This window comes from Mytilinidion resinicola (genome assembly GCF_010093595.1).
Source record: "Mytilinidion resinicola strain CBS 304.34 unplaced genomic scaffold BDZ99scaffold_1, whole genome shotgun sequence".
Classification (NCBI taxonomy): Eukaryota; Fungi; Ascomycota; class Dothideomycetes; order Mytilinidiales; family Mytilinidiaceae; genus Mytilinidion; species Mytilinidion resinicola.
The window spans coordinates 824,698-848,999 of record NW_022985437.1 but is presented as its reverse complement, the minus strand read 5'-3'; the positions used below and the strand labels follow the sequence as shown (position 1 = coordinate 848,999).

General features: G+C 52.8%; 5 protein-coding genes across 5 annotated transcripts; 2 read left to right on the top strand and 3 right to left on the bottom strand.

The window, feature by feature from the left end:
• Nucleotides 1–1,009: 1,009 nt before the first annotated feature.
• BDZ99DRAFT_7767 (uncharacterized protein) lies at nt 1,010–3,290 on the bottom strand. Its single transcript, XM_033728894.1, has 2 exons — nt 2,995–3,290; nt 1,010–2,751 (listed from the first exon to the last, which is right to left on the bottom strand). Exons 1-2 carry the CDS (start codon nt 3,098–3,100, stop codon nt 1,193–1,195), a joined length of 1,665 nt encoding a protein of 554 aa, XP_033584003.1. The 5' UTR covers nt 3,101–3,290; the 3' UTR covers nt 1,010–1,192.
• Nucleotides 3,291–3,705: 415 nt separating this feature from the next.
• Nucleotides 3,706–6,421, bottom strand: BDZ99DRAFT_456838 (DUF300-domain-containing protein). Its single transcript, XM_033718544.1, has 6 exons — nt 6,076–6,421; nt 5,898–5,951; nt 5,761–5,848; nt 4,682–5,710; nt 4,243–4,628; nt 3,706–4,182 (listed from the first exon to the last, which is right to left on the bottom strand). The coding sequence occupies exons 1-6, from the start codon at nt 6,195–6,197 to the stop codon at nt 3,867–3,869; spliced, it is 1,995 nt and encodes a 664-aa protein (XP_033584002.1). The 5' UTR covers nt 6,198–6,421; the 3' UTR covers nt 3,706–3,866.
• A 503-nt stretch (nt 6,422–6,924) lies between these two features.
• Nucleotides 6,925–17,087, top strand: BDZ99DRAFT_564845 (uncharacterized protein). The gene is made up of 2 exons (XM_033727403.1): nt 6,925–7,058; nt 7,105–17,087. Exons 1-2 carry the CDS (start codon nt 6,967–6,969, stop codon nt 16,763–16,765), a joined length of 9,753 nt encoding a protein of 3,250 aa, XP_033584001.1. The 5' UTR covers nt 6,925–6,966; the 3' UTR covers nt 16,766–17,087.
• Nucleotides 17,088–17,592: 505 nt separating this feature from the next.
• On the top strand, nt 17,593–19,653 carry BDZ99DRAFT_470100 (uncharacterized protein; the record flags this gene model as incomplete). Its single annotated transcript, XM_033721609.1, has 1 exon — nt 17,593–19,653. One exon carries the CDS (start codon nt 17,593–17,595, stop codon nt 19,651–19,653), a length of 2,061 nt encoding a protein of 686 aa, XP_033584000.1.
• A 945-nt stretch (nt 19,654–20,598) lies between these two features.
• BDZ99DRAFT_430837 (trichothecene efflux pump) lies at nt 20,599–22,936 on the bottom strand. The gene is made up of 7 exons (XM_033717264.1): nt 22,627–22,936; nt 22,493–22,574; nt 22,218–22,441; nt 22,051–22,159; nt 21,885–22,000; nt 21,705–21,829; nt 20,599–21,646 (listed from the first exon to the last, which is right to left on the bottom strand). Exons 1-7 carry the CDS (start codon nt 22,750–22,752, stop codon nt 20,671–20,673), a joined length of 1,758 nt encoding a protein of 585 aa, XP_033583999.1. The 5' UTR covers nt 22,753–22,936; the 3' UTR covers nt 20,599–20,670.
• Nucleotides 22,937–24,302: the final 1,366 nt, after the last annotated feature.

Genomic DNA, 24,302 nt, shown 5'->3' with positions numbered 1-24,302 from the left:
CACCACCAGCCCACCACCCCGGCTCCGTCTCTTCACTGGCCACATCCCCATCCAATCGGAGGCTTGAACCCCTTAGCCTCCCACCTGGGCACTCGCATCCCCCGCACCTCCCCCCGAGTCGCCATAACGCGGCACCGCATCTGGGCTTGACGTTCTGGCTGGCGCAAGCGCCAAATGCGGCCAGCCACGAGGTCGGAGCGTCGATAATCCGGGCGATCGCTGCAGGTGCTGGCACGTTCGATGCATGTCATTTGACTGGCTGGACTGGAGCGGCTCGGCGACGGGTTAGTCACGTCACGCTATTGGATTTGGCGGGTCTGGCTCTCGATGCGGGTTGCGCGAAGATAACGGTGCGAGGGAGGTTGGGTTGGGTGAGGGTGAGAGGGTGAAAGGGTGTGAGCGGGTCGGGCCTGCTGATGACTGAGAAAGGTAGGTTGATAGGATAGGTAGACGGGCTAGATTTGTGAGCGAGTCGTTTAGAGGGATGAGGGGGGTGGGGGGGTTTAGGAGTGGATTTGAGACAGGGCGAATGGCCTGGGATTGTTGATGGTGGGCGTGAGAAGAGAAGGATAGGTGGTGGATTACTACCCGTCGTGTTGCCCTGCCCATCACGACGTGCTCCTCAGATCTCAAAAGCCCTCACTGGCGCAACCACAGCCGCTGAAAAGCGAGACTACGCGGACGACACTCTCGAATTATTAAGTAGCTACAGTACACACGGGCTACATCCAAAAAAAGCCTATACCAACCGGCCTTTTCCTCACTATCTTCAATACACTCTGTCTCCTTTCCCTCCTCCTCTGCTTCCAAAAGAGCAAAAGCAATAAAAACAAAGAAAAAGAACGCGTGAGCAGCCAGGCATCCGCCGATATTATAACTCAACGGAGGGTATAAGCCAGACCCATGGGTACCAATAGAAACCAAATCCCACCCATTCCCTCCATTTTCCTGACCTAGTCCGATCTTTCGATCGAAGGGGGTCGATCCTAACCGTCCCGTCCTGCACCAGCCCAAGAATGTCTTCTCTGGCGTGCGGGCATAAATCGCGTACCCATCCCATCCCATCCAATCTCATATCATTCCACCGCGCCGTCACCCCCTCCTTTTCCGCTTGAAGTACCGTCAAGCCCAACCCCCTCAAAACGCAACACCAACCGGACTAACCGGGCTCACAAACCCGGCCTCCTCCCCATCAATCCCAACCATCCTCACATCCACCCCCATCTCCTTCCCCAACGCGCCCCGCAACTGCCCGCTCGGCGTCTCCGGGCTCCCCGGCCCAAAGCGGAACCGTTCGCTCTTCGCCTCGTCCTCGAACGTCGGGCTCGCCGTGCGCGAGCTCAGCGCCGGCGTCGACGGGCACGACAGCAGCGTGACAGTCCCGGTTTCCGCGCTCGCTTGGCGCGTGTGTGGGCGCGAGAGCAGCGACTGCGTGCCGCTCTCGGTGCCGCTGTGCTGGTGGTGTGTTTCTTGTGGCTGCGGCTGCGGCGTGCACTGGTAGAAAGGCGTCGGGGTGGAGTGCTGCTGCGGGATCGGTTTCGAGATCTTGTACGCAGCGGCAGAGGTGGGTGTAGTTGGGGACGAAGGGATAGAGCGTTTGAGCCAAGCACCTAGACGGCCGAGGGGCGTGGTGGGCGTTGGGACGGTGGGGGTGGGCGGGGTGATGGGGTTGGAGTTTAGCGGTCCTGGACGGGGTGGGGGGGGGAGGGGGAATGAGTTTGAGTTTCTGGGTGCGGGTGGCGAAGAGGGAGGGGGTTGGGGAGGAGGGTTGCGAGCGGGAGCGCGCGTTGGGGAGAGGGGAGCTGGGGAGGGGTTTGGAGACGAAGGGAACGGAGAAGGCGGAACCGATGTCGGAGAGCGTTTCTGAGCGGACGTGCATGCGGAGGGAGGGCGCGATTGCTGGGACATGGTGGGAGGGGGATGGCGGAGGGATGTTAGGGAAGGCTGCGGATGGACCGAGACGGGCGTCGGCACGGCGATCCTCTACAATCGTGTTGAGCTCTCGGATCTCTCGCTCGACGTCGGTTTTGGCGCGACGGAGGCTGCCGCGTTTTGGGAGAGTGTGCGGAGAGTCTGTGCATGAGCGAGCACGCGATGGGGACGGGAGGCTTGAGAGAGGGGTGCGGGGAGAGGCGATGCTGCTGATCGTGCCCGAGCGCTGGAATGTGCTAGGAGATTGACAGAAGGACTCGGTTTGGGGAAGGTGAGTGGAAGCCGGTCTGCTAATGGAACTGCTAACGCTAGACCTGTTGGAGCCAACGGGCTTGCGTTGGATGCGGTATGATGTATTAGACGATATCGAATCGGTTTTTGATGATGACCTGACGCGTGCCTGTGCGGGGAATTCCAGCCCAGCTGGCAGACTACTCCACTCGGCCTCGGCGAAGTCAGGGAGCGGCGAGAGGCGGCCGTTGTCCACGTAGATGGATAGCTCCAACGGTCTGAAGCTTCGTCGTCGACGTACGGGCATTGCCTCCTCCTCTTGGAACGTGTCGAGTCCTTCGACCCGGCGGAAGTCTGTTGGGCCGCTGATGCTCGGACGGCCCTTGGGGTGAGCTACCCACGGTCGTTTGACGGTGGAGGAGCTCGTCCGTATCGAGGCCCTGGACATGGTATCGCGGCCGCTCATGACCCATTGCGAGACGTGACGGGACACGGAGTGGCTGGTCATGGGACGAGGGTGCTCCGGCTCGGCTCGAGGCAGCTCTACTGCTCGCGGTTGGTCGTAACATATCTGCATCTCAACGGGGCCTGAGAAAGTCGTCAGTCGAGGCCTGGATGTAGCATGCCGACACCACCATTTCCACCGTCTGTGCCATGCGCCACTCTGCATACAACACGGCCCTCTAGTTCATCATGATTTCTGACGCATCCAATGCTGGTCTTCGCCAGAGCCTCGTGAGACTTGGAGATGTCGTCCAACGTGCCATGACCCCGCATAGCATCCAGCATATCCAAGCTCTTTCAGCAAGAAGCAAGAAGAATGGCACTCACTATTCGCCCTCAAGGCAGCCTCCTTCTCCTCGCGCAGCTCAGCGGATGCACAGCACCCAGCAACCGATATGGCCAGCCATGGGGATTGCGGTGGTCGAGCAGCCATAGCGAATATCCTAAACGAGCCGACGTCTAGTCACGCATGTCTCTCTTTTTCCGAGTCAGGACCCACACGCGGCGCTATAAACAGGTATACACAAAAGTAACAGAGAAGGAAAAAACAGGACAGCATCAAAAGAGAGAGGGGAAAAGAGAGGCAAGCGGCAAGCTCGAAGGACTCGAGGGAGAAAGAGAGGTCAGGCAGGCCGGCGTGGAGCAGGAAGCGCTGCTCTTTCAACGCCCCGCAAGAGTGCGAATTCTGCAGCATATTGCAGCAGGGCCACCGACGCGCCCAATGGCCCGCCAGGAACGCTCCCGACCAAGCTGGCATTGCGCCCGCGTCCCAATCAGCGCCGCCACGAGAGCGCGCTCGAGCCCAGTGCGGTGGGAGGAGGGCGGGCAAGGCGTCGTGATTCGCGCCTAGCAAAGCAGCCCCAGTTAGCCCTCCCGTCGCGGGCGCGTAACGCAATTGCTCGGCAGTGTCTGACAGCCAAACGTCGCCGTGCAGCCGCTGGAGGCTGATGCACCGGCACTGAACTGGCGCATCGTTCGCGAGCTGTGCTGCTGTGAGTCGGGACGGGCGCGCGTTGCAGAGAGAGAGAGCACATGCGACAGGCACGACGCCATCTGAGGCCGACACGGCTCGACAGGGTATACTGCTGTTTCAAAAGTTTCAAACGCCTGCTCCGACCACCATGATGCCCGCCAAATCCCGAGTATCGCCATACATTTATAAATCTCCGACACTGCCGTCCCTCATCATACGGGTCGCATCACCGATCGGACCCCCAGGCGTTGCGCTCCTCGTGGAAGCTGCCGTACTGCGGACTGCGATCCCTCTGGCTGCCCTTGCCGTCGTCGCCACCTGCATCCTCGTCGTCGTCGCCGTAGTCCCGATGCTCCCACCGTGCAGCCTCGCCTGACTCCAACGGCGCCTTGTCCTTGCCGCTGTCCTCGTCCTCGTCGCCGTCGCCCACTGCGAACGGAGAGTCTAGGTTGTGCGCCTGTTCCGGGTTATGGGGCTCGGGGTTATCTGGGTCGAACCCTTCCCGCACCTCCTCTGCTTGACCCTCTTCAGGATATGCATGACTATTTCATGAGGCGTCAGAAACATCAAACGTCTAGATCTGGTCTGGGGCCGTGGCTTACATAAAATGCTTCGGGGCGACCTCGTTCCACCCTGGGCCTCCTTCCTTGCGAGCTCGGACACGCTCTACTTCCTCTGCCTCGTGATCCTCAACCACCAAATCCACGAGCTGGCTTTTGTCCGACTTCGCTGAGCTCGACGACGATGATTCGTGCCGGCCCAACAGAGGCTTTCGCGACTTCGAGCTCGACGCTTCCTCACTGGCTGTGCTGCTGCGATGTTTCCCTTTGCCTATAGAGTGTTGAATTTGCTGAACCTTGCTCTTTCTCCGCTTCCGGTTTTCGCGCGTTGGCTGCAGCAGGTTTCGATTTGTTGATGCAGTGATGATGTTAGGCGTTCCATACAGTCTTTCCTCGCGCGTGGCAGTGTGCGCAGTGATGACAGGGTACTGATACTGTAAGATGGATGAAACGAAACGCCAGGGACACGTGGGTGACTTACGTTCCAATCGCCAAACTCCAACGCCCGCGCATTATCAAACAATCGCTCGTCTTCAGGGTTTAGTGTGGGCTCATCCTCGTCATTTGACGTTGTGCCATATTTGGCTCCATCGAGAGCCCTGTTGGCTCCCGGACTCATGGTACGAGCCCGACTCGATGTCACTTTGGATAGCAAAGGCGAATGTTCATGGCCAGGCTTCGGTATCCAGTACTTCCCCTTTCCGCCTCTTTCATATCTCATCCCTTCTCGCATTCGTGCAGCTCGAGAAGCCGACTCTTCGTGACCCAGGACATTATCGTTGGCATCGAAGTCTCGATACTCGTAACGTCCTCCGCCGAACGTCTCTTTCGTGTCCTCGATAAGATCCCTAGGCCCGAAAGCGTCCCGGAGCGCAAACTTAACCGGCATTCGAGCCGCCGAAATCGTGTCGTCTGCGTAGTCGTGCCAGGAGAACGCGTACCAATGCGCCGCCGCAAATACTGGCATCTCGAAGCAGATCAGTGCGTCTTGGATGGCAGCCGCTAGATTGTCAGGTGTGTATCCGGGAACGTCGTTGGGAATTGCGCGCAGCCAGACGAGAATAGATAAGAAGAATCCTTGCCAATACGACGCGAAAATGATGCCTTTGATGCAAAGAAATTTCGGCATCGGCCTGAAGGGTTTCAAGTCTTGAGCCATGCAAACCCAAAACATTGCAAGCGCGTATAGACTGACTGTAATGCTCAGGTTGTATATGATACCGCTCCAGAAATACCCAGAGGTTACTCCAATGTATCCCTCTTTGTAGACGCCAGTAGCCTTCATGATGATAGCAGCAACGGCTAGTATTGGCTTCATCCATGTGTATTGCAGAATCCCCCTCTTGACAGCCAAAAATGTATGCGGATCCGATATGTCGACCTTGGGGAGGACGTGGTTCAGTGGCCAGAGGTGGGAGACGGGCGGCCGACCGTGCATCAGAATGATCAAAGAGCGCTCTCCGCCGATAAAGTTGATCAGGAGTTGGAAGAAGGTGTAGATAGTGAATGCCTACGCGTTTTTGTTAGTCGAATGTCTTCTAGCTGAGGACGATGACTTACCTCGTATACGTCACGAAAAGGGCTAATCCAAAACGCAGCCTTCAGCGATATGAGACTTGCCCAAGAAGACGCCGAGTAAATTGGAACCCTGTATTTGCATAAGCTCGAAGTCCGTATACACCGCGTGCTTCACCCACATTAACAATATCCGCACTACATATCTTTGCAACAGGGGCTTTCGGTAGTTCTTGCTGTAGAGGAGCATTAGAGAGTGCTGCCCAAGTGGTTTCTGGGGCCTCACGTTTGGAGCCAAATCGACCTATCTACAGTGTTAGTACTGGTACCGTGGAAGAGGGGTGGCGATGGAGAACGCACAAGACAGTAACAAGAGTGGCAGCCAAAGCTGCAACACCAGCGCAGACAATGACAGCATGACCAAAGCGGGCTCCACTACCCCTGGGGTTGGAAGGCTCAGAAGGTTCCCTAGGCACGCCCATGATTCTCGTGGAAAGTTGATTGCGCGGCCGCAACCTATGAACGGGCTGGAGATCTAGTCAACGGGTCCGGCAGAGGGAAAAGGGAATAGAAGACTGAGAAGACCCCGCTCTTTGGGTACTATCACCACGCGGACATCTTGTCCCCCCGCAGCTTCGAGTGCTGAGTACTGAGTGTTGGAGTGTGCAGGCGGCAGAAGGCGAACTGCAGCAATGGAGCTTGGACTCTAAACCGACCACTTGGCATTAGCGTTGGCAGTGTAACGGAGCCGTGAGGTTTCCATCTACCTACGGCAGCAATGATAGTGAAGCACTTCATACAATTTTATTTGAATTAGTCTGTTGGTGTCTGAAGTGCCCTCTTGAGCTTTTGTCACGTTGACTTGTATCATTTTGAACACCTGATCAGCGCGCTGGGCCACCTCATGCGGCGTCCTGCCGCGGAAATGTGAATGGATTCACGCATGCCATTCCCAAATCCCATCCATACGACTTTGGCCACCGTCACAGCAAATTGATGCATCGAACTCTGCCTGCTCTGCAACTATCCGACGCATCTCGACAGGCTCTTGAACACCTGATCCTTTTGACCAATCTATAAGCCTTACGAGGCCATCTCAGACGGTGGCATCCCGCCCGAGCTACACTTCCGTCTTGGCGTGACGCGCATTTGGCCTTGCCGAGCTGTCACTGGGCACGCGCAGTCGACAACAACGCTATACCGCCTCCAAAATGACCTCCGGATGACCGCGACTGTCCAGTTGTAGCCCAGATGGCGGCAGAAGGGTTAACCGCCCAGCCGTTGAACCCGCAGGACGGCTTCAACTGGGTCTTCCTGGTCGAATTGCTAGTCTGTGGTATTCTGTAAGTGGCTGTTCCCCAAAGTGTCCCCACAGTCTAACCCGCATAGGTCCATCTTCTTCCTCTTCTACTTCAATCGAGTGTTCGGGACTCTCGTGTCATACGCAATCCGAGCCTACACCTGGCACACGTACCAAGCCTATATCGACATTCAAGCGTTGCAAATATCGCTGCTCGGAGGCCGCATCTTCTTCAAAGACATCCGATATCATGCCCAGAATGAAACCATACTTGTCCACGGGGGCTACATAACATGGCAATACTGGCTCCGCAAAGTCAAGGACGCGGAGATATTTGCTCAAGAGGAGCTAGATTCACGCCCAGAAGGGGGTTCAGATACTTCAAGCAGTGATGGAGGCCGCCGACGCAATAGACACAGAGACTTCGATGAGGAAGCAAAAGGAGCGCCCCAGAAAAAGAAGTCGCTTCCGTCTCGGATCACGATCAAGGTTTCTGGAGTGGAGGTCTTCATGTATAATCGAAGCTCAGGTTACGATGGAATTGTTGAAGCTATTCTCAGGAACCAGGACGACGGGTCCGATGGGAGCGCGTCTTCCAACTTCGAACGATCCAGGTCTGGCGCTTCCGCGAATCAGAAACACAAGCATGAAGTCAACCTCGTCAATCGGATCAAGAAAACTCATACCAGTGAGAGCACGGAGCCAGATGCCCCCGGAAACTCTGATGAAGCGCATGCAAACACGGTTCAGTGCAAGAAAGAGGAATTACCTGCTTTCTTGCGGCTGCTCCCCGTCCATATTGACTGCAACAAGGGCGCCATTGTGATTGGTAATGAATTCACTCCGGCAGTAATCACCGCGCAGTTCGAGAAGGCATCTGGAGACTTTGATGCTGCAGCATCTGGCCCGCTCGACATGTACCAGCAACTATTCAGCTTCCAATTCACGCATCCTGTTGTTCACATGAGGCCTAATCCGGATTTCAAACGTTCGCAATTAGATAGCGCTGTCCAGTTGAAAAAGGATGCCGAGGGAGAAGAGCCAATTTCGAAAGAGGCGCAAAAGAGCAAAGTTTTTTGGAGCAGACGAAGGCCATGGCATACCTTGTGGAGCATGCACAGCCTCTTCTCTAGATCTTCCGACTCTATCGAGCGGCCCTCGACACGTCATGCGAAGAAGAAGATGCAACCCCCAATGCCACCCGATAGCAAGCCGTGGAAAGGCTTAGCGAGATATCTCGACGATAGTCAGCTCGATGAGCATGACGAATGGGAGGCCATAGAGTATGCCAAGACGTCTTTAGTTCTCGATTGTCCTTGCATCAATGTAAGCTTCTACTGGGATGTGCCGGGACGCGTGTCTTCCGGTCTGGACGATGGTTCCTCAACTTTGCCCTTCCGGAAAGGGGACATCAATGGTACGATACCACCAGAATACGGACTAGATATAGAAATCTTCGGCGGCACGATCAATTACGGCCCATGGACGGACAGGCACAGAGCTATATTTCAATCAGTCTTCTTCCCAGCCTCGTATGTTGATGCTGTTCCGAGCTCTCTATTGAAACCGGGGGAACTTCGAGTGTTTACGGTCTTCAAAGTCTACCTGAGCATCGAGAAGGATACTCTGTTGCGGATTCCTCTGCGAGAACCATCCAAGGACTGGAAATGGAAGGGTACTGCAACGAACGTGGCAGGAAATTCCAAAAATGCAGCAGAGAAGGGGAAGTCGCGTGGGAAAGGAAGGCGAAAACCCGTCAGCGGAAATAAGCGCGAACCTGGAGTACCAGCCCCGAGTCACCGACCTTTTGCGTGGCTCGAGATCAAAATCGCCGCCAACTCGACCGTCAACTACCTGATGGATTTCGTGGCCTCTGAGACGGGATATCAGAATAACGTGTCCGTGGACATACGAGGAACCGAAGTGTTTTCAAGCGTCAATCATGCTTTGCTGTGTAGATCTAGTGCGTTATCACTGGATTGCGACCTATCTGCGCCGCTTCGATGGAACCAATTACGAAAATGGCTCTTCAACATATCGTGTCATGATTTGGAGCTATTTCTTTTGAGAGACCATCTTTTCTTGATCACAGATCTTGTCAGTGATTGGGGTTCTGGGCCACCATCCGATTACTTCACCTTCACGCCTTTTCAGTATTTCCTGAAGGTGGACTTACAGAACTTCAAACTTTATCTCAATACAAACGATTCCAACATCGTGAACAATCCATCCGATCTCGATGACAACAACTTCCTCGTTGTCTTTGGTCAGCACTTACGAGCCAAGTTGACCATACCTCTGGATCGGTATCGACCATACCAAACTGAGATACCCTTTGATGTCAGCGCCGAGGATGGAGGCCTAGACTTGTGCATGCCGTCGAAAAGTACGCTCCAGACATTTGTTCGCTCGAACAGGGTTGCCAAACTGGGCGCCCTCACAGTTACCGGAAGCCACAACTATTTCACCGAAACATCGACTGCAAATACCGATCGCCTGCATCTCGACATCCACGGGACAAAGCTTGCGTTGGACCTGTATGGATTCTTGATTCGCCATTTCATGAAGATTAAAGACAACTACTTCGGTGAAGACATGCACTTCAAAACGCTGGAGGAGTATCAAGGCCTGCCAACTCAAAGTCTCGCAGTAGATGGAGTGGGTAGTGGGCAACATTTCGGGAAGTCAAACGATCTCGATGTCATACTCTGTGTGTCTGTAGACCAAGCGAGCGCCTTCGTTCCGGCCAATCTATATTCGGCTGAGGATAGCATCAGAATTGACCTGCCATTCGTTGCCGCAGATCTAAGGTTCACAAATTATTACATGGACCTCATGGTAAACTTCAGTCCTCTGAGCGTGTCTTTGGGTCTATTGGGGAGCAGTCCAGGAACACGAGGGCAATCTGCTGGCCCAACGGAAATTTTTATCGAATCGGTCGAGATATATGGGCACCGTCTCTTCGGGCTTCCTCCTACTGAACCTACCTACGTCTGCAATTGGGATTTCAACATCGGAACCGTATCCGGAGAATGTACAGAGATGTTCCTTGAAAAGGCAGCGGGGACTGCACGGTCCTTCGGTTTCACTTTCGACGACGATGAAAATGCGCTACCTTTGTCTCAGCCTCTGATCATCCACGACTCGACATTTCTGCGCTTGCGAACGAGCGTCGTCCATATATGGCTTCACGTCGCTACAGAGGTCTTGCTTCTTAGTACTGGGCCAATTACTTTGGATTTCAACGATCTTGCCGGTCCAACTTTTTCGGAGCGTTTAAAGGTCCTCGTCCCTGACTTGACTGTTGCTTGCGTAGATGCGAGATCCGCGTCTAGGCACCGGACCAGGGCAGGAGAACGGAATACCATTCGAACGCATGCTTATATTCAAACGACGTTGTCTTTACAGATGCTACAACGAAAAATGGACTTCACAGTTGATAGGGAGGAACAGCAGTCTCATATGCAGGAGCATGACCAGAGGACTAACCGGACACCTTTTTTTCTGATAGACAAGATGACTACGTCCACCTATCAACCCTTAAAATCTACGCCCCCTACGCAGCCACCGGCAATGCCTTTTCCGTACCTACCTCATCCAATCTCGTTGCAAACTTCTCCGAAGCCCTCTGGTAGTTCCACGCCCACCCCTAGTATGGCGCATTCTAGCACTAGATTTTCGTCACTTCGGCCGCAGGATGCGAGGGGTAGACAGCTTCGACCAACTCCTCTGCGTTCATCTTCGAATGGCTCTATAGCAGAAAGCATACGAAATGTACAGTACAGCAAAGATCCTCCACACCGTGAAAGCTTCAGCCGAAGCCGAACGTTGGTTTCTCGGTCGGCCTCACGAAATAACACTAGCAAGTATACCTACGCTTTGACAACTGAGGAAGAGAGGGAAAGGCGAGGACTACCTCCATCATCGGTCGCACTTTCGAGTTCTCTCGCCGCTCCGTACTTCCCACTAGACCTCGTAGAACCAGATCTCTCTGATGTTCCTATGCTGCCTGTGGCCTCTAAGGATGTCTACGAAACCGAAGACGACATGCTACTTTTCAAGGATGCTTCCGCTAAGGCGTTCGATGAGAGTTTTGTCCATACCAGTTTTATCATAAGCGCCGATCCCGGCATACGAATCCATTGTACCCCACAAGCTATCCGGTGTGCAGCGAACTTAGTCGACATTATCAGCCCACAGCAACCAGAGGATATACTCGATGCTTTCCAAGTAGATGTTGTCACAACTATATTGGACATGCAAAAACGCCGACAAGGAAAGGGCAAGTCGACTGAGATGAGCCTCCGCGTCCCTTTCACACACATAAGGTTTGTTAACGAATTTTCTAAGCAATCGGGAGACGAATCTGAGCTTGAAAAAGACCAATACGATGTTACATTGGATAATTTGAACGTCGCCCTAAGGACGAAAGACTTCCCCGGTGATCGTGCGGGTGAAAATTCTCTGTCCTTACATACAACTCTTGGCTCCGTCGCCATCGCTATTAAGGAAAGGTCTATGGAACTTCCCGGCGACGATGTGGCTATACAAGCACGAGTGGACGATTTACTCTTATGGGTTATGAATGCTAAAACCTGCTCTGTAAACGTGTCATTCAGGAACTTTGAAACGGGTGCTGCTAGCAAGAAGGTCGAATACCTCGCATCCCTGATCCACCGAACCACATTACTCGGCACAGAATTGGTGGAGCGATTTCAGACTATGAGCCTGGAACAACTACTGCGTCTTCGATTTCTTGCGTGGAGATTGACAACCTCCCATAATCAGACTCCAGATCCCGCATTCTTGACGAGGCCGTCTTACGCCTTGCGTGTGGCGCGCGACCACATCCGAAACCACGATTCCTGGAAAATCATATCACGGTTTCGCTTTATTTGGGCGAGCTTACCAGAGCTTGAGAAGCAAAGACTCAAAAACTCCTGCCTAGCAAAGATCACCACTTGCCCGAACGATGCAGAAGCCAAGGTTATAGAAATGTGGGACCAATGGCGTACCTGGGATTTGAGTCACGTCAAGAAGAGCCTCGCGATGCGAAAAATCTATGGGTCGTTCGCCGACATCGAGAAGATTTCGAGCAAGCCAATTCCAATTTCCCTCAATATCAGGTCCATTGGCATCAAGTTGGTAGTCGATCCAGGGCCAAAGCAGAGTGAGGCGTCTATACATCATGTTGCCCTTGCATTGTCTATGAGTCCTCCTCCTGAGCCTACCGGCCTGATGCTCGTAGAGTCCGAGACAGCCGTCCAGTCGACTTCCCTTCAAATCAACTCTAGGAATACCGTGGTGCAAATCAAATGGGAAATCTGCGACCTTGTTGACAGCCTCTTGAAGCTTTTTATTAAGACTCCGTCAGTCGACCAGCCACCAGACTCGGCAATATCCGAACAGGGCAACAAGCTTGTCAAACAAACCCCTAGTGACAAGCTAAACGCGAAAGACCTTCACATTGTCTACGCAACGGATTATGCAAAGATCAGCCTCGATGGCCTCAATTTAAGAAGCGTTTCAATGGGTCAAGGACTGAAACTATCTGTTGCTACATCTGAGAAAGAGCACGAGACGACTGTGAGCATCTTGGTCCATGCTCAGCTTGCAGCAACAGAGATGCACACTCGACACCGCTTACTCTTGATCTCGAGATTAGATCAGCCGAGTCTTTACCTCTCACGTTATAAAGCCGAGAAAGGAAAACATATCGAGGATATGAAGGTTGTAGGAACGAGCCGGATGAACACTATTGAGGTCAAGGAAGACGCTCTTGGTTTCATTGAGATCTTCGATCTGGTACTTCGCGATGAAATTGCATATCTCCATCGCCAAGCCGCAACTTTCAAGAAACCCGGAGACTTAAAACCTCTAGCAGTCGAGAAATCCAATGCTGATCTGCCCAACATTACTATGGCCCTAATGATGGATTCTTATCTGATTCAGGTTGCCCTTCTCCAAAACCTCACGTGGTCAATCTCTGGAGGCTTCGGTCGAATATCCGTTGAGCCACAATTGGGCAAAGCCCATTCTCTCAACATGCACTTCGACTTGGACGTCCATACGCATAAGATGTACAACAGCACGTCTGAGGGATCTAATGTCATTGCGGCCTTAGACCTACCACCTGTCAACGGAACTCTCAGCTTGACCCAAACCAACAATCAGACCGTGATCAAGGCCTCTACAATAATCGACTCGATTACGTTTCAGGCCTCCGAGATCAATGGCCTCGTCACGACGATCAATAAGCCCGAAATATCCAACGTCGTCCACGCTGCCCGAGATGACCTGGAGATACTCAAAACACACTTCCGTGAGATTTTCCCACCAGCCGATGAGCCGCTTGCCCCTAGCAAAATCCAATCATCAACCAAAAGTCTTGTCTTTGGGGTCGACTTCACTCTCAACGGTCTAAATATTCTTGCTAGCGCTCCCGGAAAACTTCCGAGCTCAGCAAACGCGACGCTAGCGCTGAAGTTAGCGTCGATTCAGCTAAAGGCGACGAACATATCCCTCGAAGATAACGCGATTCTGTCATTACCAGAGATCACAGCACAACTATCGAAAGTAAGTGTTGAAATGACTATTCTTGAGGACGGAACCATGCGCCACTGTGGCAATATCGCTTTAGGTGCATCTTTCCATGCTACTTCCCAACTTGGCCAGCATAGTACCAGACGAGTCTATCGCGTAGAAGTGCCGGGACTGGAAGTCAATCTGTTCGCTGATACTGCATCCGCTGTGGTGGACGTTCTGAATCATCTTCAAGACAAGATCAAGGATCTGGACCTCTCCAAGGAGAGGAAGTACCTGAGAAGACTTCGTCACACAAAAAGTCGAGGTCTAAGGAAAGAGTCAAGCGATCAGGGCAAGGAAAATGACGACGGCGACGGTAGCCCTGACGCCCTATTCACCTCCACATATTCATTGGACTTGCGGTGCATACAGATCACCTGGGTAATGGGCGCCTCTGTCCCATTATACTCGATCTCGGAGCCAGAAGATCTCGTTCTCTCATTCCGAAGGATCAACCTTTCCACGCGGAAGGACGATGCGGCACGCCTCATGATTGAGGATTTGCAATTGCAGATGATTCCCGTCTCAGGCGATAAGCAGCAACGATCCCTGAACTCAGCCCTCCTCCCGGAAGTAGTCTTCAATGTTTCTTACAGCTCGACAAATGAAGTCCGCAAGCTAGCTTTCCAAGCCGCCGGTAAGTCCTTAGACCTCCGCCTGGAGTCCCACTTTGCGATTCCCGCAAGCATGCTTCATCGATCGATGTCCCTTGCAGGACAGAAGTTCCGTGCGGCATCCGCGACTTGGAAAACCACACCGACATCTAGTGGGACACAAAGATCTAGTCCATTCGGGAACAAAAAATTGTCTTCTTTGCTAGTTGATGCCGACTTCGCTGGTGCCGTTGTCCACTTGTCCGGCGAGAGGGATCAAGAGACAAACACGCGGCTGCCACAGAAAGGAAGATACAGCCAGTTTGTCAGCGATGGGACTTCGAACAAGGTGTCTCTTCGGGCACCTGGAGTTGCCTTGAAAGTCCAATATAAGGATGACGGGCATGAACCCGCACTCAACGCCGAGCTGAAGGTCGACGCTTCCAGCAACACACTTTTCCCAACACTGGTTCCCTTGGTCATGGACATCTCTAACAGCATCAAAGAGGTAGTGCGAAACGATGACTCTGAAAGTTCGCCGCAAAGTCCGCAGCCGAAGCCTCCTGGAAAATTGATGGATGAAGACAATCTAATTACAGCGGATCCCAGCGCCATCTTAGGGAAGACCAAACTCAACCTCGGCGTGCGCATTTGTAAACAGGAGTTCAGTCTAAGTTGTCAGCCTATCGCCAGGGTAGCTGCTACAGCCCGTTTAGACGATCTCTATGTCACAGTCAACAGCGTTAAATCAAGCGAACAGGGTCATTTCTTTGCCGTTTCCGCTGCAATTGAGAAGCTGCAAGTCGCTGTCCAGCATGTTTATTCCAGAGAGTCCACCTTCGCCTTCGATGTTGACTCTATTGTGCTCTCGTTGATGAACAGCAAGCACCTTAGCGGTACTAGTGGTATCTCCGCCATTCTTAAGATCAATCCCATGCGAACACAGATCAACGCTCGTCAATTGCAAGACTTCCTATTATTCAGGGAGATTTGGATTCCACTGGAAATAAGGAAGGCTTCGAAGCAAACTCAAACCAATGCCACCACCGAGCCTCAAGAATATCTCGTGCAACGCTACCAGAAGGTTGCTGCTACTGCTGCATTTCCTTGGAATGCAAACGTTGCCATAGCAGAAGTCTCCATTAATCTTGATCTTGGTCAGTCGATCGGCAAGACTTCGCTAAAGGTGACGAACCTTTGGGCTTCTTCAAAAAAGAATTCCGACTGGGAACAGAATCTCTGCATCGGTGTGGAGCGCGTCGGCCTCGAAAGCCAGGGCCGGACGAGCGGCTTCATTGAAATTTCCGAAGTCCAAGTAAGGACCTCGATCAGTTGGCCTTCTCGAACGATACATATTCGGCAGACTCCCCTTATTCAAGCATCGCTCGGCTTTCAACGACTCCGACTCAAAGCTGGATTCGATTACCAAGCGTTTGCTATCGCAGATATCGCTAATTTTGATTTCCTAATGTACAATGTGCGAGAGCAAGTCGAAGGCGCGCCCGATCGTTTGGTGGCCATTCTCGATGGCGATAAGGTCCAAGTGTTCTGCACAGCGACAAGTGCAGCTCAAGGCCTCGCCCTATATCAAGCTATCGAACGCCTGGTGCTAGAGAACCAGCAGGCATACGCCCAATCTCTCCGAGACATAGAGAAATTTCTGCGTCGCAAGTCGTCTGTAATACCGACGCGCTCGTCTTTTCAAATCCTCAACTCTGCCAAAGCTGCGACGGATACGTTAAAAGCACCTATCTCGCTTCATACGGACGTTGTTCTCACCTTGCGATCCGTCAATCTGGGCATTTTCCCGTCCACATTCACGGACAATCAGATCTTCATGCTCGAGGTGTCAGATGCACAGGCTCGCTTCGCTGCCGCACTTGAGAAGGGCAGAGTCCACTCTGGGCTCGGAATGACACTGGGCAAACTTTCTGTTGCTCTAGCCGCTGTAGCCCAGTCCAAGAAGGCGAAGACAGTGAGCGAGCTCTCCGTCGAAGACGTCGTCGGCAGCGCGATGGCGGCCCGAGGCGGCACCATCTTGCGAGTGCCGAAAGTTGTTGCAACCATGCAGACATGGCAGAGCCCGGAGTCCAACCATATCGACTACATCTTCAAGAGCTCGCTCGAGGGCAAGGTCGACGTTGGCTGGAACTATAACCGCATCTCGTTCATCCGGACCATGTGGTCCAACCACTCCCGCTCGCTGGCTTCTCGTCTCGGCAAGCCGCTACCAGAATCCGCACTCAAGATCACAACACCGGAAAAGCCGGACACTGGTGCCGCGGGTCAAGCGGGCGCAGGCGACGCAGATGGGAATGCCATCGCAGAACGAGAGAAGATCACCGCGGTTGTGAATGTGCCGCAGAGCAGATACGAGTACACAGCGTTGGAGCCACCGATTATCGAAACACCGCAGCTGAGGGACATGGGCGAGGCGACGCCGCCGCTGGAGTGGATCGGGTTGCATCGGGATCGTCTGCCAAATGTGACGCATCAGATTGTCATTGTGACGCTCTTGGAGGTGGCGAAGGAGGTGGAGGATGCATATGGAAGGATTCTGGGGAATTCGTAGTGTGTGTTGATTTCAGATACCCCTTCAGTGCTTTAGGAGTAAGGGCTTATGGGTTTGGCCCGCCATGGGACGGTTAGCATTAGCAAGCGCTTTTAGCATTGTAGGTTGTACAAAAGCTCTTTTGTTGTAGTTTCTAGTTCTGTAAATTTCTTGTAAGAATGGACGCCGTCAAGGTCTATTCAATGCACTTCCATAATCGCATACACGTCTTTTTCCGCTGGCGGTGGTGCCGGCCAACTTGCGAGAAGCTCAGACATCAGCGATAATATGTATACAGACTAGACATTTGCCCGTTTATTCCAGATCTCTCAGGGACACGTGGTTGTGTAAGTTTCTCGCGCCTTGATCTCTGGTATTTTGGTTTTGTGTTCTCGTTTTGAGTACGGACGCAGTTGGGCATGTCGTTCCTCCCGTCTTTTTCGTGCCATGGTACAGCAGACGAAGTTTGGCACAGCGCGCGCCAGCCCCTCGTCAACGAGCATCAGAGCACAGCCATCAAGCGCCAGCCCATGAACATCAGAGCGCAGCTGTGACGGTGGGTGGAGAGGTCTCGCTAAGCATCGTGGCATCGCACCGGTGCAGGTGATTCTGCCGCTTCACCTTTAACCTGCGCTATTGACACAATAGACCACTCCACGACAATAGCCCATCCGTCGACAACAGCCTACTTCTTCGCCGTCCGCGTCCACGACGTCTTCCTCTTCCTTACCGCACACCAGCACCATTCGACGCTGTTCTGCACCGACTGAGCTAGCCGTACTCACTGCTGCTCTCTTCCGTATCCTTGTGCCTTCTTTCCAGGCTTCCCTTCTTGCCCGTTATCAGCCATGTCCGCAAACTCTTCAGCTCCAGCGACCGGCCCTACTCCAGCGACGACTTCTGTTCCAGCGAAACCGTCTGCTCCAGCGGTCTCTGGAGTCCGTGTTCTTGCGCAACAGCAGCGAAATCCGAGTTCTCCAGCCATGAATGCCTACTCCCCCGTTCCAGCGACTCCGCTCCTTCCAATGACTTCGTCCACTCCAGCGACCGGTCTTGCTCCAGCGATGACCTCTACTCCAGCGACGACCTCTGCTCCAGCGACGACCTCTGCTCCAGCGACGACCTCTGCTCCAGCGACGACCTCTGCTCCAGCGACGACCTCTGCTCCAGCGACGACCTCTACTCCAGCGAATTCGGCCTATACAGCGAGCTCTAGCACCGGAGTTCCTACGCACCAGCAGCAAAATCCGAATAGCCCTGCCAATCCTGCCTCTTCGGTTCCAGCGACTTCCTCCGCTACGACAGCCTCTCGCCGCCGCCGCGTTATACCGGCGCATCAGCTATACCAATACAAAGGACCGGCCTTCACTACGTCGGCAGAGGACAATGCCAAAAAGTCTTCTTTGCTCGCGAATTCTAACGCACGCACTGATACTCAGCACAAGCAAGATCAGAATCGCAATGAAGATACTCCGACCAAAGGATACGGACTGGAGCATGCAGACGGCACCCCGATTGACCGAGCTCTGCTCGCAGCCGAGACGCCTATTGTGGAGGTAGAAATCGCTTTCTTTGATTTCATAACTAAGCTTGAAGCCCGAAGGAAACGTAAAAACCCTGATGTGGTGAGAGCATCATCCTTTCACGACGACTATGGTTCGGTAGACCCTGAGACGTATCGAGAGAAGCAAGCTGTCAACGATGTCTTCGATCTTGGGCACTATCTTGGCTGGACGTTCAAGAATACATCTCAGAGTCGAATGAAGATCTTGACGGACGGGCTCTTCTGGCTCAGCAATAAACATCGACTCACCTGGTATGGTTTACCGCCGAAATTGGGAACAGTCTACTGGGAGGACACGTTCCAAGATCCATCCTACGCTTCTTATCGGAGTGTTGGCCGTTCCTCCCGTGCATCGAGGGCGCGTTTGTTCCCTGCAGTACCTACCGAGCAAGCTTCAGCATCCTCTCCCAGTGGTCAGTCCGATTCTGTACCTAGCCAGAACTCCACTGCTCCAGCTTCAGCATTGCCAACGACACCTGCGGAGGGCGCCTCAACATCCTCTCCGACCCGCCAGTCCGATTCTGTACCTGGCCAGAAGTCCACCGTCCCAGCTGCATCGTTGGCTCCGGTACCTGCCAGGGGCTACCCAGCACCCTCTCCAACCGGTCAGCCTGATTCCGTACATGGCCAGAAATCTACTGTCCCAATCCCACCATCGCCCCTTCCTGACGAAAGCAGCAAGCGAAAGAGGACAGCGGCTGATTCGGATGCAACTTCTCCCAAGAGGGCCCGAATAGAGACACCCCCTGCTGCTCCAGTGACGACTCCGACCCCCGGACCTAGTGGAAGTTTGAAGAGAAAGTCACCAGAGCGTGACCCCGAGCCTACCGTGCCAGCCGAAAAGAAGGCCAAACCCGTCTCCCCAGTGTCCTCAAATTCCAACAAATCATCACCGATTCCCGCGAACGGCACCACGAAGCGCAAATACAACAAGCGCACTGTAGACCCAAATGCCCCAAGGCGGGAGCCGAAGACCGAAGGGGCCAAGATGAAGGCCGACATGGAGGCGCTAACGTTCTCAAAACTGCTCTATGACTACCCGGCGCCCGCGGAGGACGACGACTCGGACCTGGCCGTGTGCGTGCGGTACGTGCGCGCAAAGGGGGACAAGAAGTTGACCGACTTCCCGTCCAACATGGCCGAAATCCTGCTGGAGGCGGGGCGTTTCCCCCTCTTGAAGCACCTAAGGCTACGGAAAAAGGACGACAAGTCCCCCCTTGCGCGTTGCATAAGGTACTGCAGGCACGAGCAGGACCAGCCGGAGATTCAGGAACTTAGGGCCGATGAGGCCACGATTGATTGGCTTGTGGTGCAATTGAACAATGATCCACGGGAAAGGTGGTAGGGGGTGGGGGGGAGAGCGGGGGCGGGAGAGTGTGCGTTTGAGTGGGGTGTGGGCGCCTAATTGGGCCTAAAGGGGTGGCTATATGGCACGTAGCCCGGCGACATGTTCTGGCTTTTTGGCTTCTTTTCTTTATGTAGACTGCAGAGTACAAATTGAGACTGATTGACTATGATACTGCGGACGTTTGAAATTATGTGATGACCCTTTGAGACCTTTGCTGTTACGAGTATATTGATGTCATGTTCCAGGTGTCCTAAATCTGGAGGTGTCCTCAAGACTTAGTGGTGAGTGTGGTTTTGACTCCAAGTTTTATACCAGGTCGATATACGTCTCATACTGCAGACGCACAAAATGATTTGTAAACCGCCCGAGTGTATTAAGATGAATAGAGCACCAATGCCATATTGTAGGCGTCCTAAATCTGGAGGTTTCCTTACGGATTGGTGATGAGTGTAATTTTAACTTCAAGCTTCAAACCAGGTTGGTACACCTTTCACGTTGCGTATGTACAAAACAATGTGAAGGCTGTCCAAGGGTTTTATAATGATTTATGTAACGATGTCATTTCCAGGCTTTTTAAATCTGGAGGTGTCCTTGGAGACTAGCGGTGAGTGTGGCTTTGGCTTCAAGCTTCAAATCAGGAGAGTAAACCTTTCGCGTTGCGTATGTGCGAAACTATGTGAAGGCCGTCCGGGCCTTTCAAGATAAATAGATCAACGATGTCATTTCCAGGCGTCCTAAATCTGGGTGTGTCCTTGGGCGTCAGTGGTGAGCGCGGTTTTGACTTCATGATTCAGACAAGGACAATGAACCTTTTACACTGCAGATGCACGGAACGATTTGAAGGCCGTCCGAGTGTTTCAAGATGAATATAGTGTTAATGTCATTTCTAGGCGTCCTAAATCTGAACTGTCACTAATGATATGCATTCTTCGTTTAGAGGATGACCCGCATGTTTCATTCATGATTAACTAGTAGATATAACACTACCGTCTAAACTTTCTTATTACTCTCAGTTCAAGCCTCCTCTAATTTCTTCTCTTGATGCCGAATAATGTGCCCAGCCCCCGTATCCGTATGCCCATGAATGATCGCGCCCTCCTCGAGCCTAATCTCAATCTTCCGCGTCATCAGGTGATCCACATCCGACGCAAACGCCACAATCACGACTCCCACCGCGCCGAATGCGATGGTGGTTAGGTACACGATCTTGAACGAGCTCGCAAAGGCTTGCTTCAGCCCTGCCACAGCTAGCATCAGCGTCTGAGGCTTCACTGTTGAGAGTGCCGGGCTCGCCACGTTGCCAGACGTCAATGCCTCGATGACCGCGGGGATATTCGCTGGGGGGACACCACCTAGCGCCAGCGGCATGCCAACGTCTTTGGGGATGTTGTCCGTGAGTTTGTTCTGCAGGATGGAGACGTAGATGGTGGAGCCGACGGCGCCTCCAACGGTGCGGACGCAGATCATGACGCCGGTCGCGACACCGATGAACTCGTGCTCGACGTTGAGCTGCACCATAGCGGCGGTCAGGATGGAAGTGCCGGCAACGAAGGAGTAGACAAGGAAGACGAGAGCCGTTGACGCGACGTGACTCTCTGGCGTCACGGTAGCCTGGCATCCGGACAGCAGCGAGAGGGCAGCGATGATGAAAGTGAGCTGCCACCGTACATGGCCGAACTTGCGCATCGACCAGCCGTATATCGGACTCGTGCAGAGGCCTCCGAAGCCAGACGCGGTTGAATACCACCCGTTTTGCATGTTGGACTTTGCGTAGAGAGCGACGACTTGCTGTGGCCAGATGACGGCGGTTCCGTAAAATAGGATCCCGTATATGAAGACTCCCGCGAGGATCACAGTGACGCCACGAACGTTACGGAAGATGATAGGCGGAAAGATAGGCCAGTGGATCCTTCCGTACGCTTCGTAGAAGCCCATCGCGACCACGAGGAAGAAACCGATGAGCAGTGGAGCCAAGGCGCCGGCGGACTTCCTGTAAATTTGGGTTAGAGTAGAGCATGGCTACATTGGTCAGGGAAGAAATTGCTAACCATGCGTAGAGTGAACCTCCGACCGAGATGCCCCAGAGAAATAGCACGATTCCTGCAATGTACAAGAACGTTCCGATGAAGTCCGTCTCCTTGAGCTGATCGATGGTTGTCTTTCCTTCTTCGTGCTACATAACGATATCATTAATTGGGTGATCTTGTCAACAGATAGCAAATGCTTACAATATACTGATTAATTGGATGATAGAAGAAGAAGACCAAGATCAAGGCGGTAGCGTTGAGCGCAAATGTGAGCCAGAAGAGCGGTCGCCATGACCCGTTCTGAACGAACCCCCAGCCTACAGCTTATCAGTCCTATGCTTCCACGATGGTTAGAGCCGTACCATACCGATAAGTGGGCCAATTACAGTTCCACATGCAATGCTAGACTCGAAGAAGCCAAAGGCAAATCCTCGAGAGCGTTTCGGAACAACCTCTCCTAAGCACGCCCAGGCTACCTGTACGTTGGTAAGTCAAGTCATTTTCCATTCCTAGAGCTATGAGCTATCTTCATACCTGATGCATGGCATTAGCCATCCCCAAGAATGTGCCTCCTGCAATCATGGTATTGACATCTTTCGACGTGGCCGCCACAATGGCCCCGATAATGCCGAAAACGTTTCCCACGAAAAGAATATTTCGCCGACCAAAGATGTCGCCGAAACGTCCACAGACGGGTGCCAGAGCTGCAGCGCCTACGATCTGCGACGTAGCGATCCAGGAGTAACTTGCGGACGGGCCTAGCCGCTGTCAGCACCTAAATTAATCTACTCAATGACCTAAGCACCTACCGATATCGCGGTTGATAACAGAGAGAACGGCAGATGTGCCAGTCAAGACGAGGAGGTCCGCAAAGTACCCTAGTTGGAACGACTATGCTCAATTAGCACCGAGCTTCAATATGTCATGAACGATGGGGACGTACAAGTATAGCTAGGAATTTTCCGAAGGTAAAGTTGAAGTCGTCATCTGAGCGGATGCTTTCGTTGCTCGTCTCATCGGTCGTCTTCTCAGTATGCGAGGGCTCGAGGGAAGATGGCTTCTCCTCCATGTCGTCTGAACACGACTAAGTGATGAAGGGCGGAGGGTGAATAATATTCAATCGGGTTGATGGATTATCTCTTGGAATCCCGACAGAACGGTTGGCAACCTCTAGCGTCCTATATGAGAGCGATCTGATGCCAAGCTAAGGGATTCCCAGAATACCGACAGACGTTTCCGTATGTATTCCGTCGGCAAGGTACGTACCTCCACGGCATCCTTGGACGTGTGCAAAGTGTGCTGGAGACATCAGGGCTCATGGCGAACTCGCTTATATCGAATCTGCGGGATTAGCGAGACACTAGGCTGTGTATCTGGGGAACAAGTCTTCACTGAGCACATTCTCAGGATCCGGGGTAGCGGTATTGGATTCCTTCATCCTTGCAGTGGCTTTCCAGGTCTCGATTGAGTGATGGCCATCCCGAGTCCCGGCTTCTCCTAATTATTCGTTAGGGATTTCAAATCAAGTACTCTTCCATTTCGGTGAACGCTCGGTGAAGCCTTTAATTTCCATCTGTGGAGGTGCGGTAGAGGTGGGGGTGGGGGTGGGGATGGAGTGAAAATCCGGGGTCCGGGGATGAACATCTGAATACGGGCAAGTTTGAAAACGCGACCCATCTTAGAACTAATACTGTTAGTAAATTCAAGCTAGGGCGACAATGATGAAACATATTTTGGTAGAAATAGAACAGTCAGTCAGTGCCAGAAAAAAGCTTATGAGTGATAGGAAGCATGAATTGGGGAACGAGATAAGCCATCTTTGGCAAATTGCGCAACGACGATTCAAAGAACTGTGATGGCAATGTAATCTATACCTCAAAACACGAACCCAACTTGACCCAGGTGCTGAATGATGCTCTGTCGTATATTTCGGTTGGAAAGTCTCGAAGAGTCAGTAATGCCAGCATCGAAGAGAGTAAGTTGAGATGTAAGCAAATCTGTAGAACGGTGTTTGAACCAGCAAGTATGTCTTTCGTAGGGCTTTCCTGCTGACATGGGACAGTGAAGTCCTTTGGTTTGCTTGATCAGATGTGGATAGACGGCGAGCTTATATGCCAACGGATCGTGCCGCTCTACCCGTATTTGCGGTGAACCCCTTTGTTCATAGACACAGTACCACTCATTTATGAATGTTTCTGCGTGATTTTACTCTGTTTCCGGGCAGGCTAGAGCCTATGGCAATATGTTTAGATGTATCAGATGATTTTGCCAAGAAGAATTGATGAGATCGTGCCGGGGTGGAGGGTTGGCTCGAATCAGTGGCTCAAGCTCACTTGGGCGACTCGCTTGGCGATCGAGTGACTTAGCTCGACCCCTACCTTTCTTTCAAGAAGGCGGTTGCGTGTAATGCCTTCTGAGGTACGTTCCTTGGCCAGGTTTACTGAATAGCCTCAGATAGGGATCATGTGCTCGTATTTTCGATCCCTCGAAGCTTGAATGTGAGGATCCTCAAAGTCGATTAGAATAGATCTAATGCTACGAATATCGAGGTCCTCAGGAGAAGAAACACTGAGTTCGGAATGTCATCCAGCCTTCACACAGAAAAAGCTCCAGAGACTT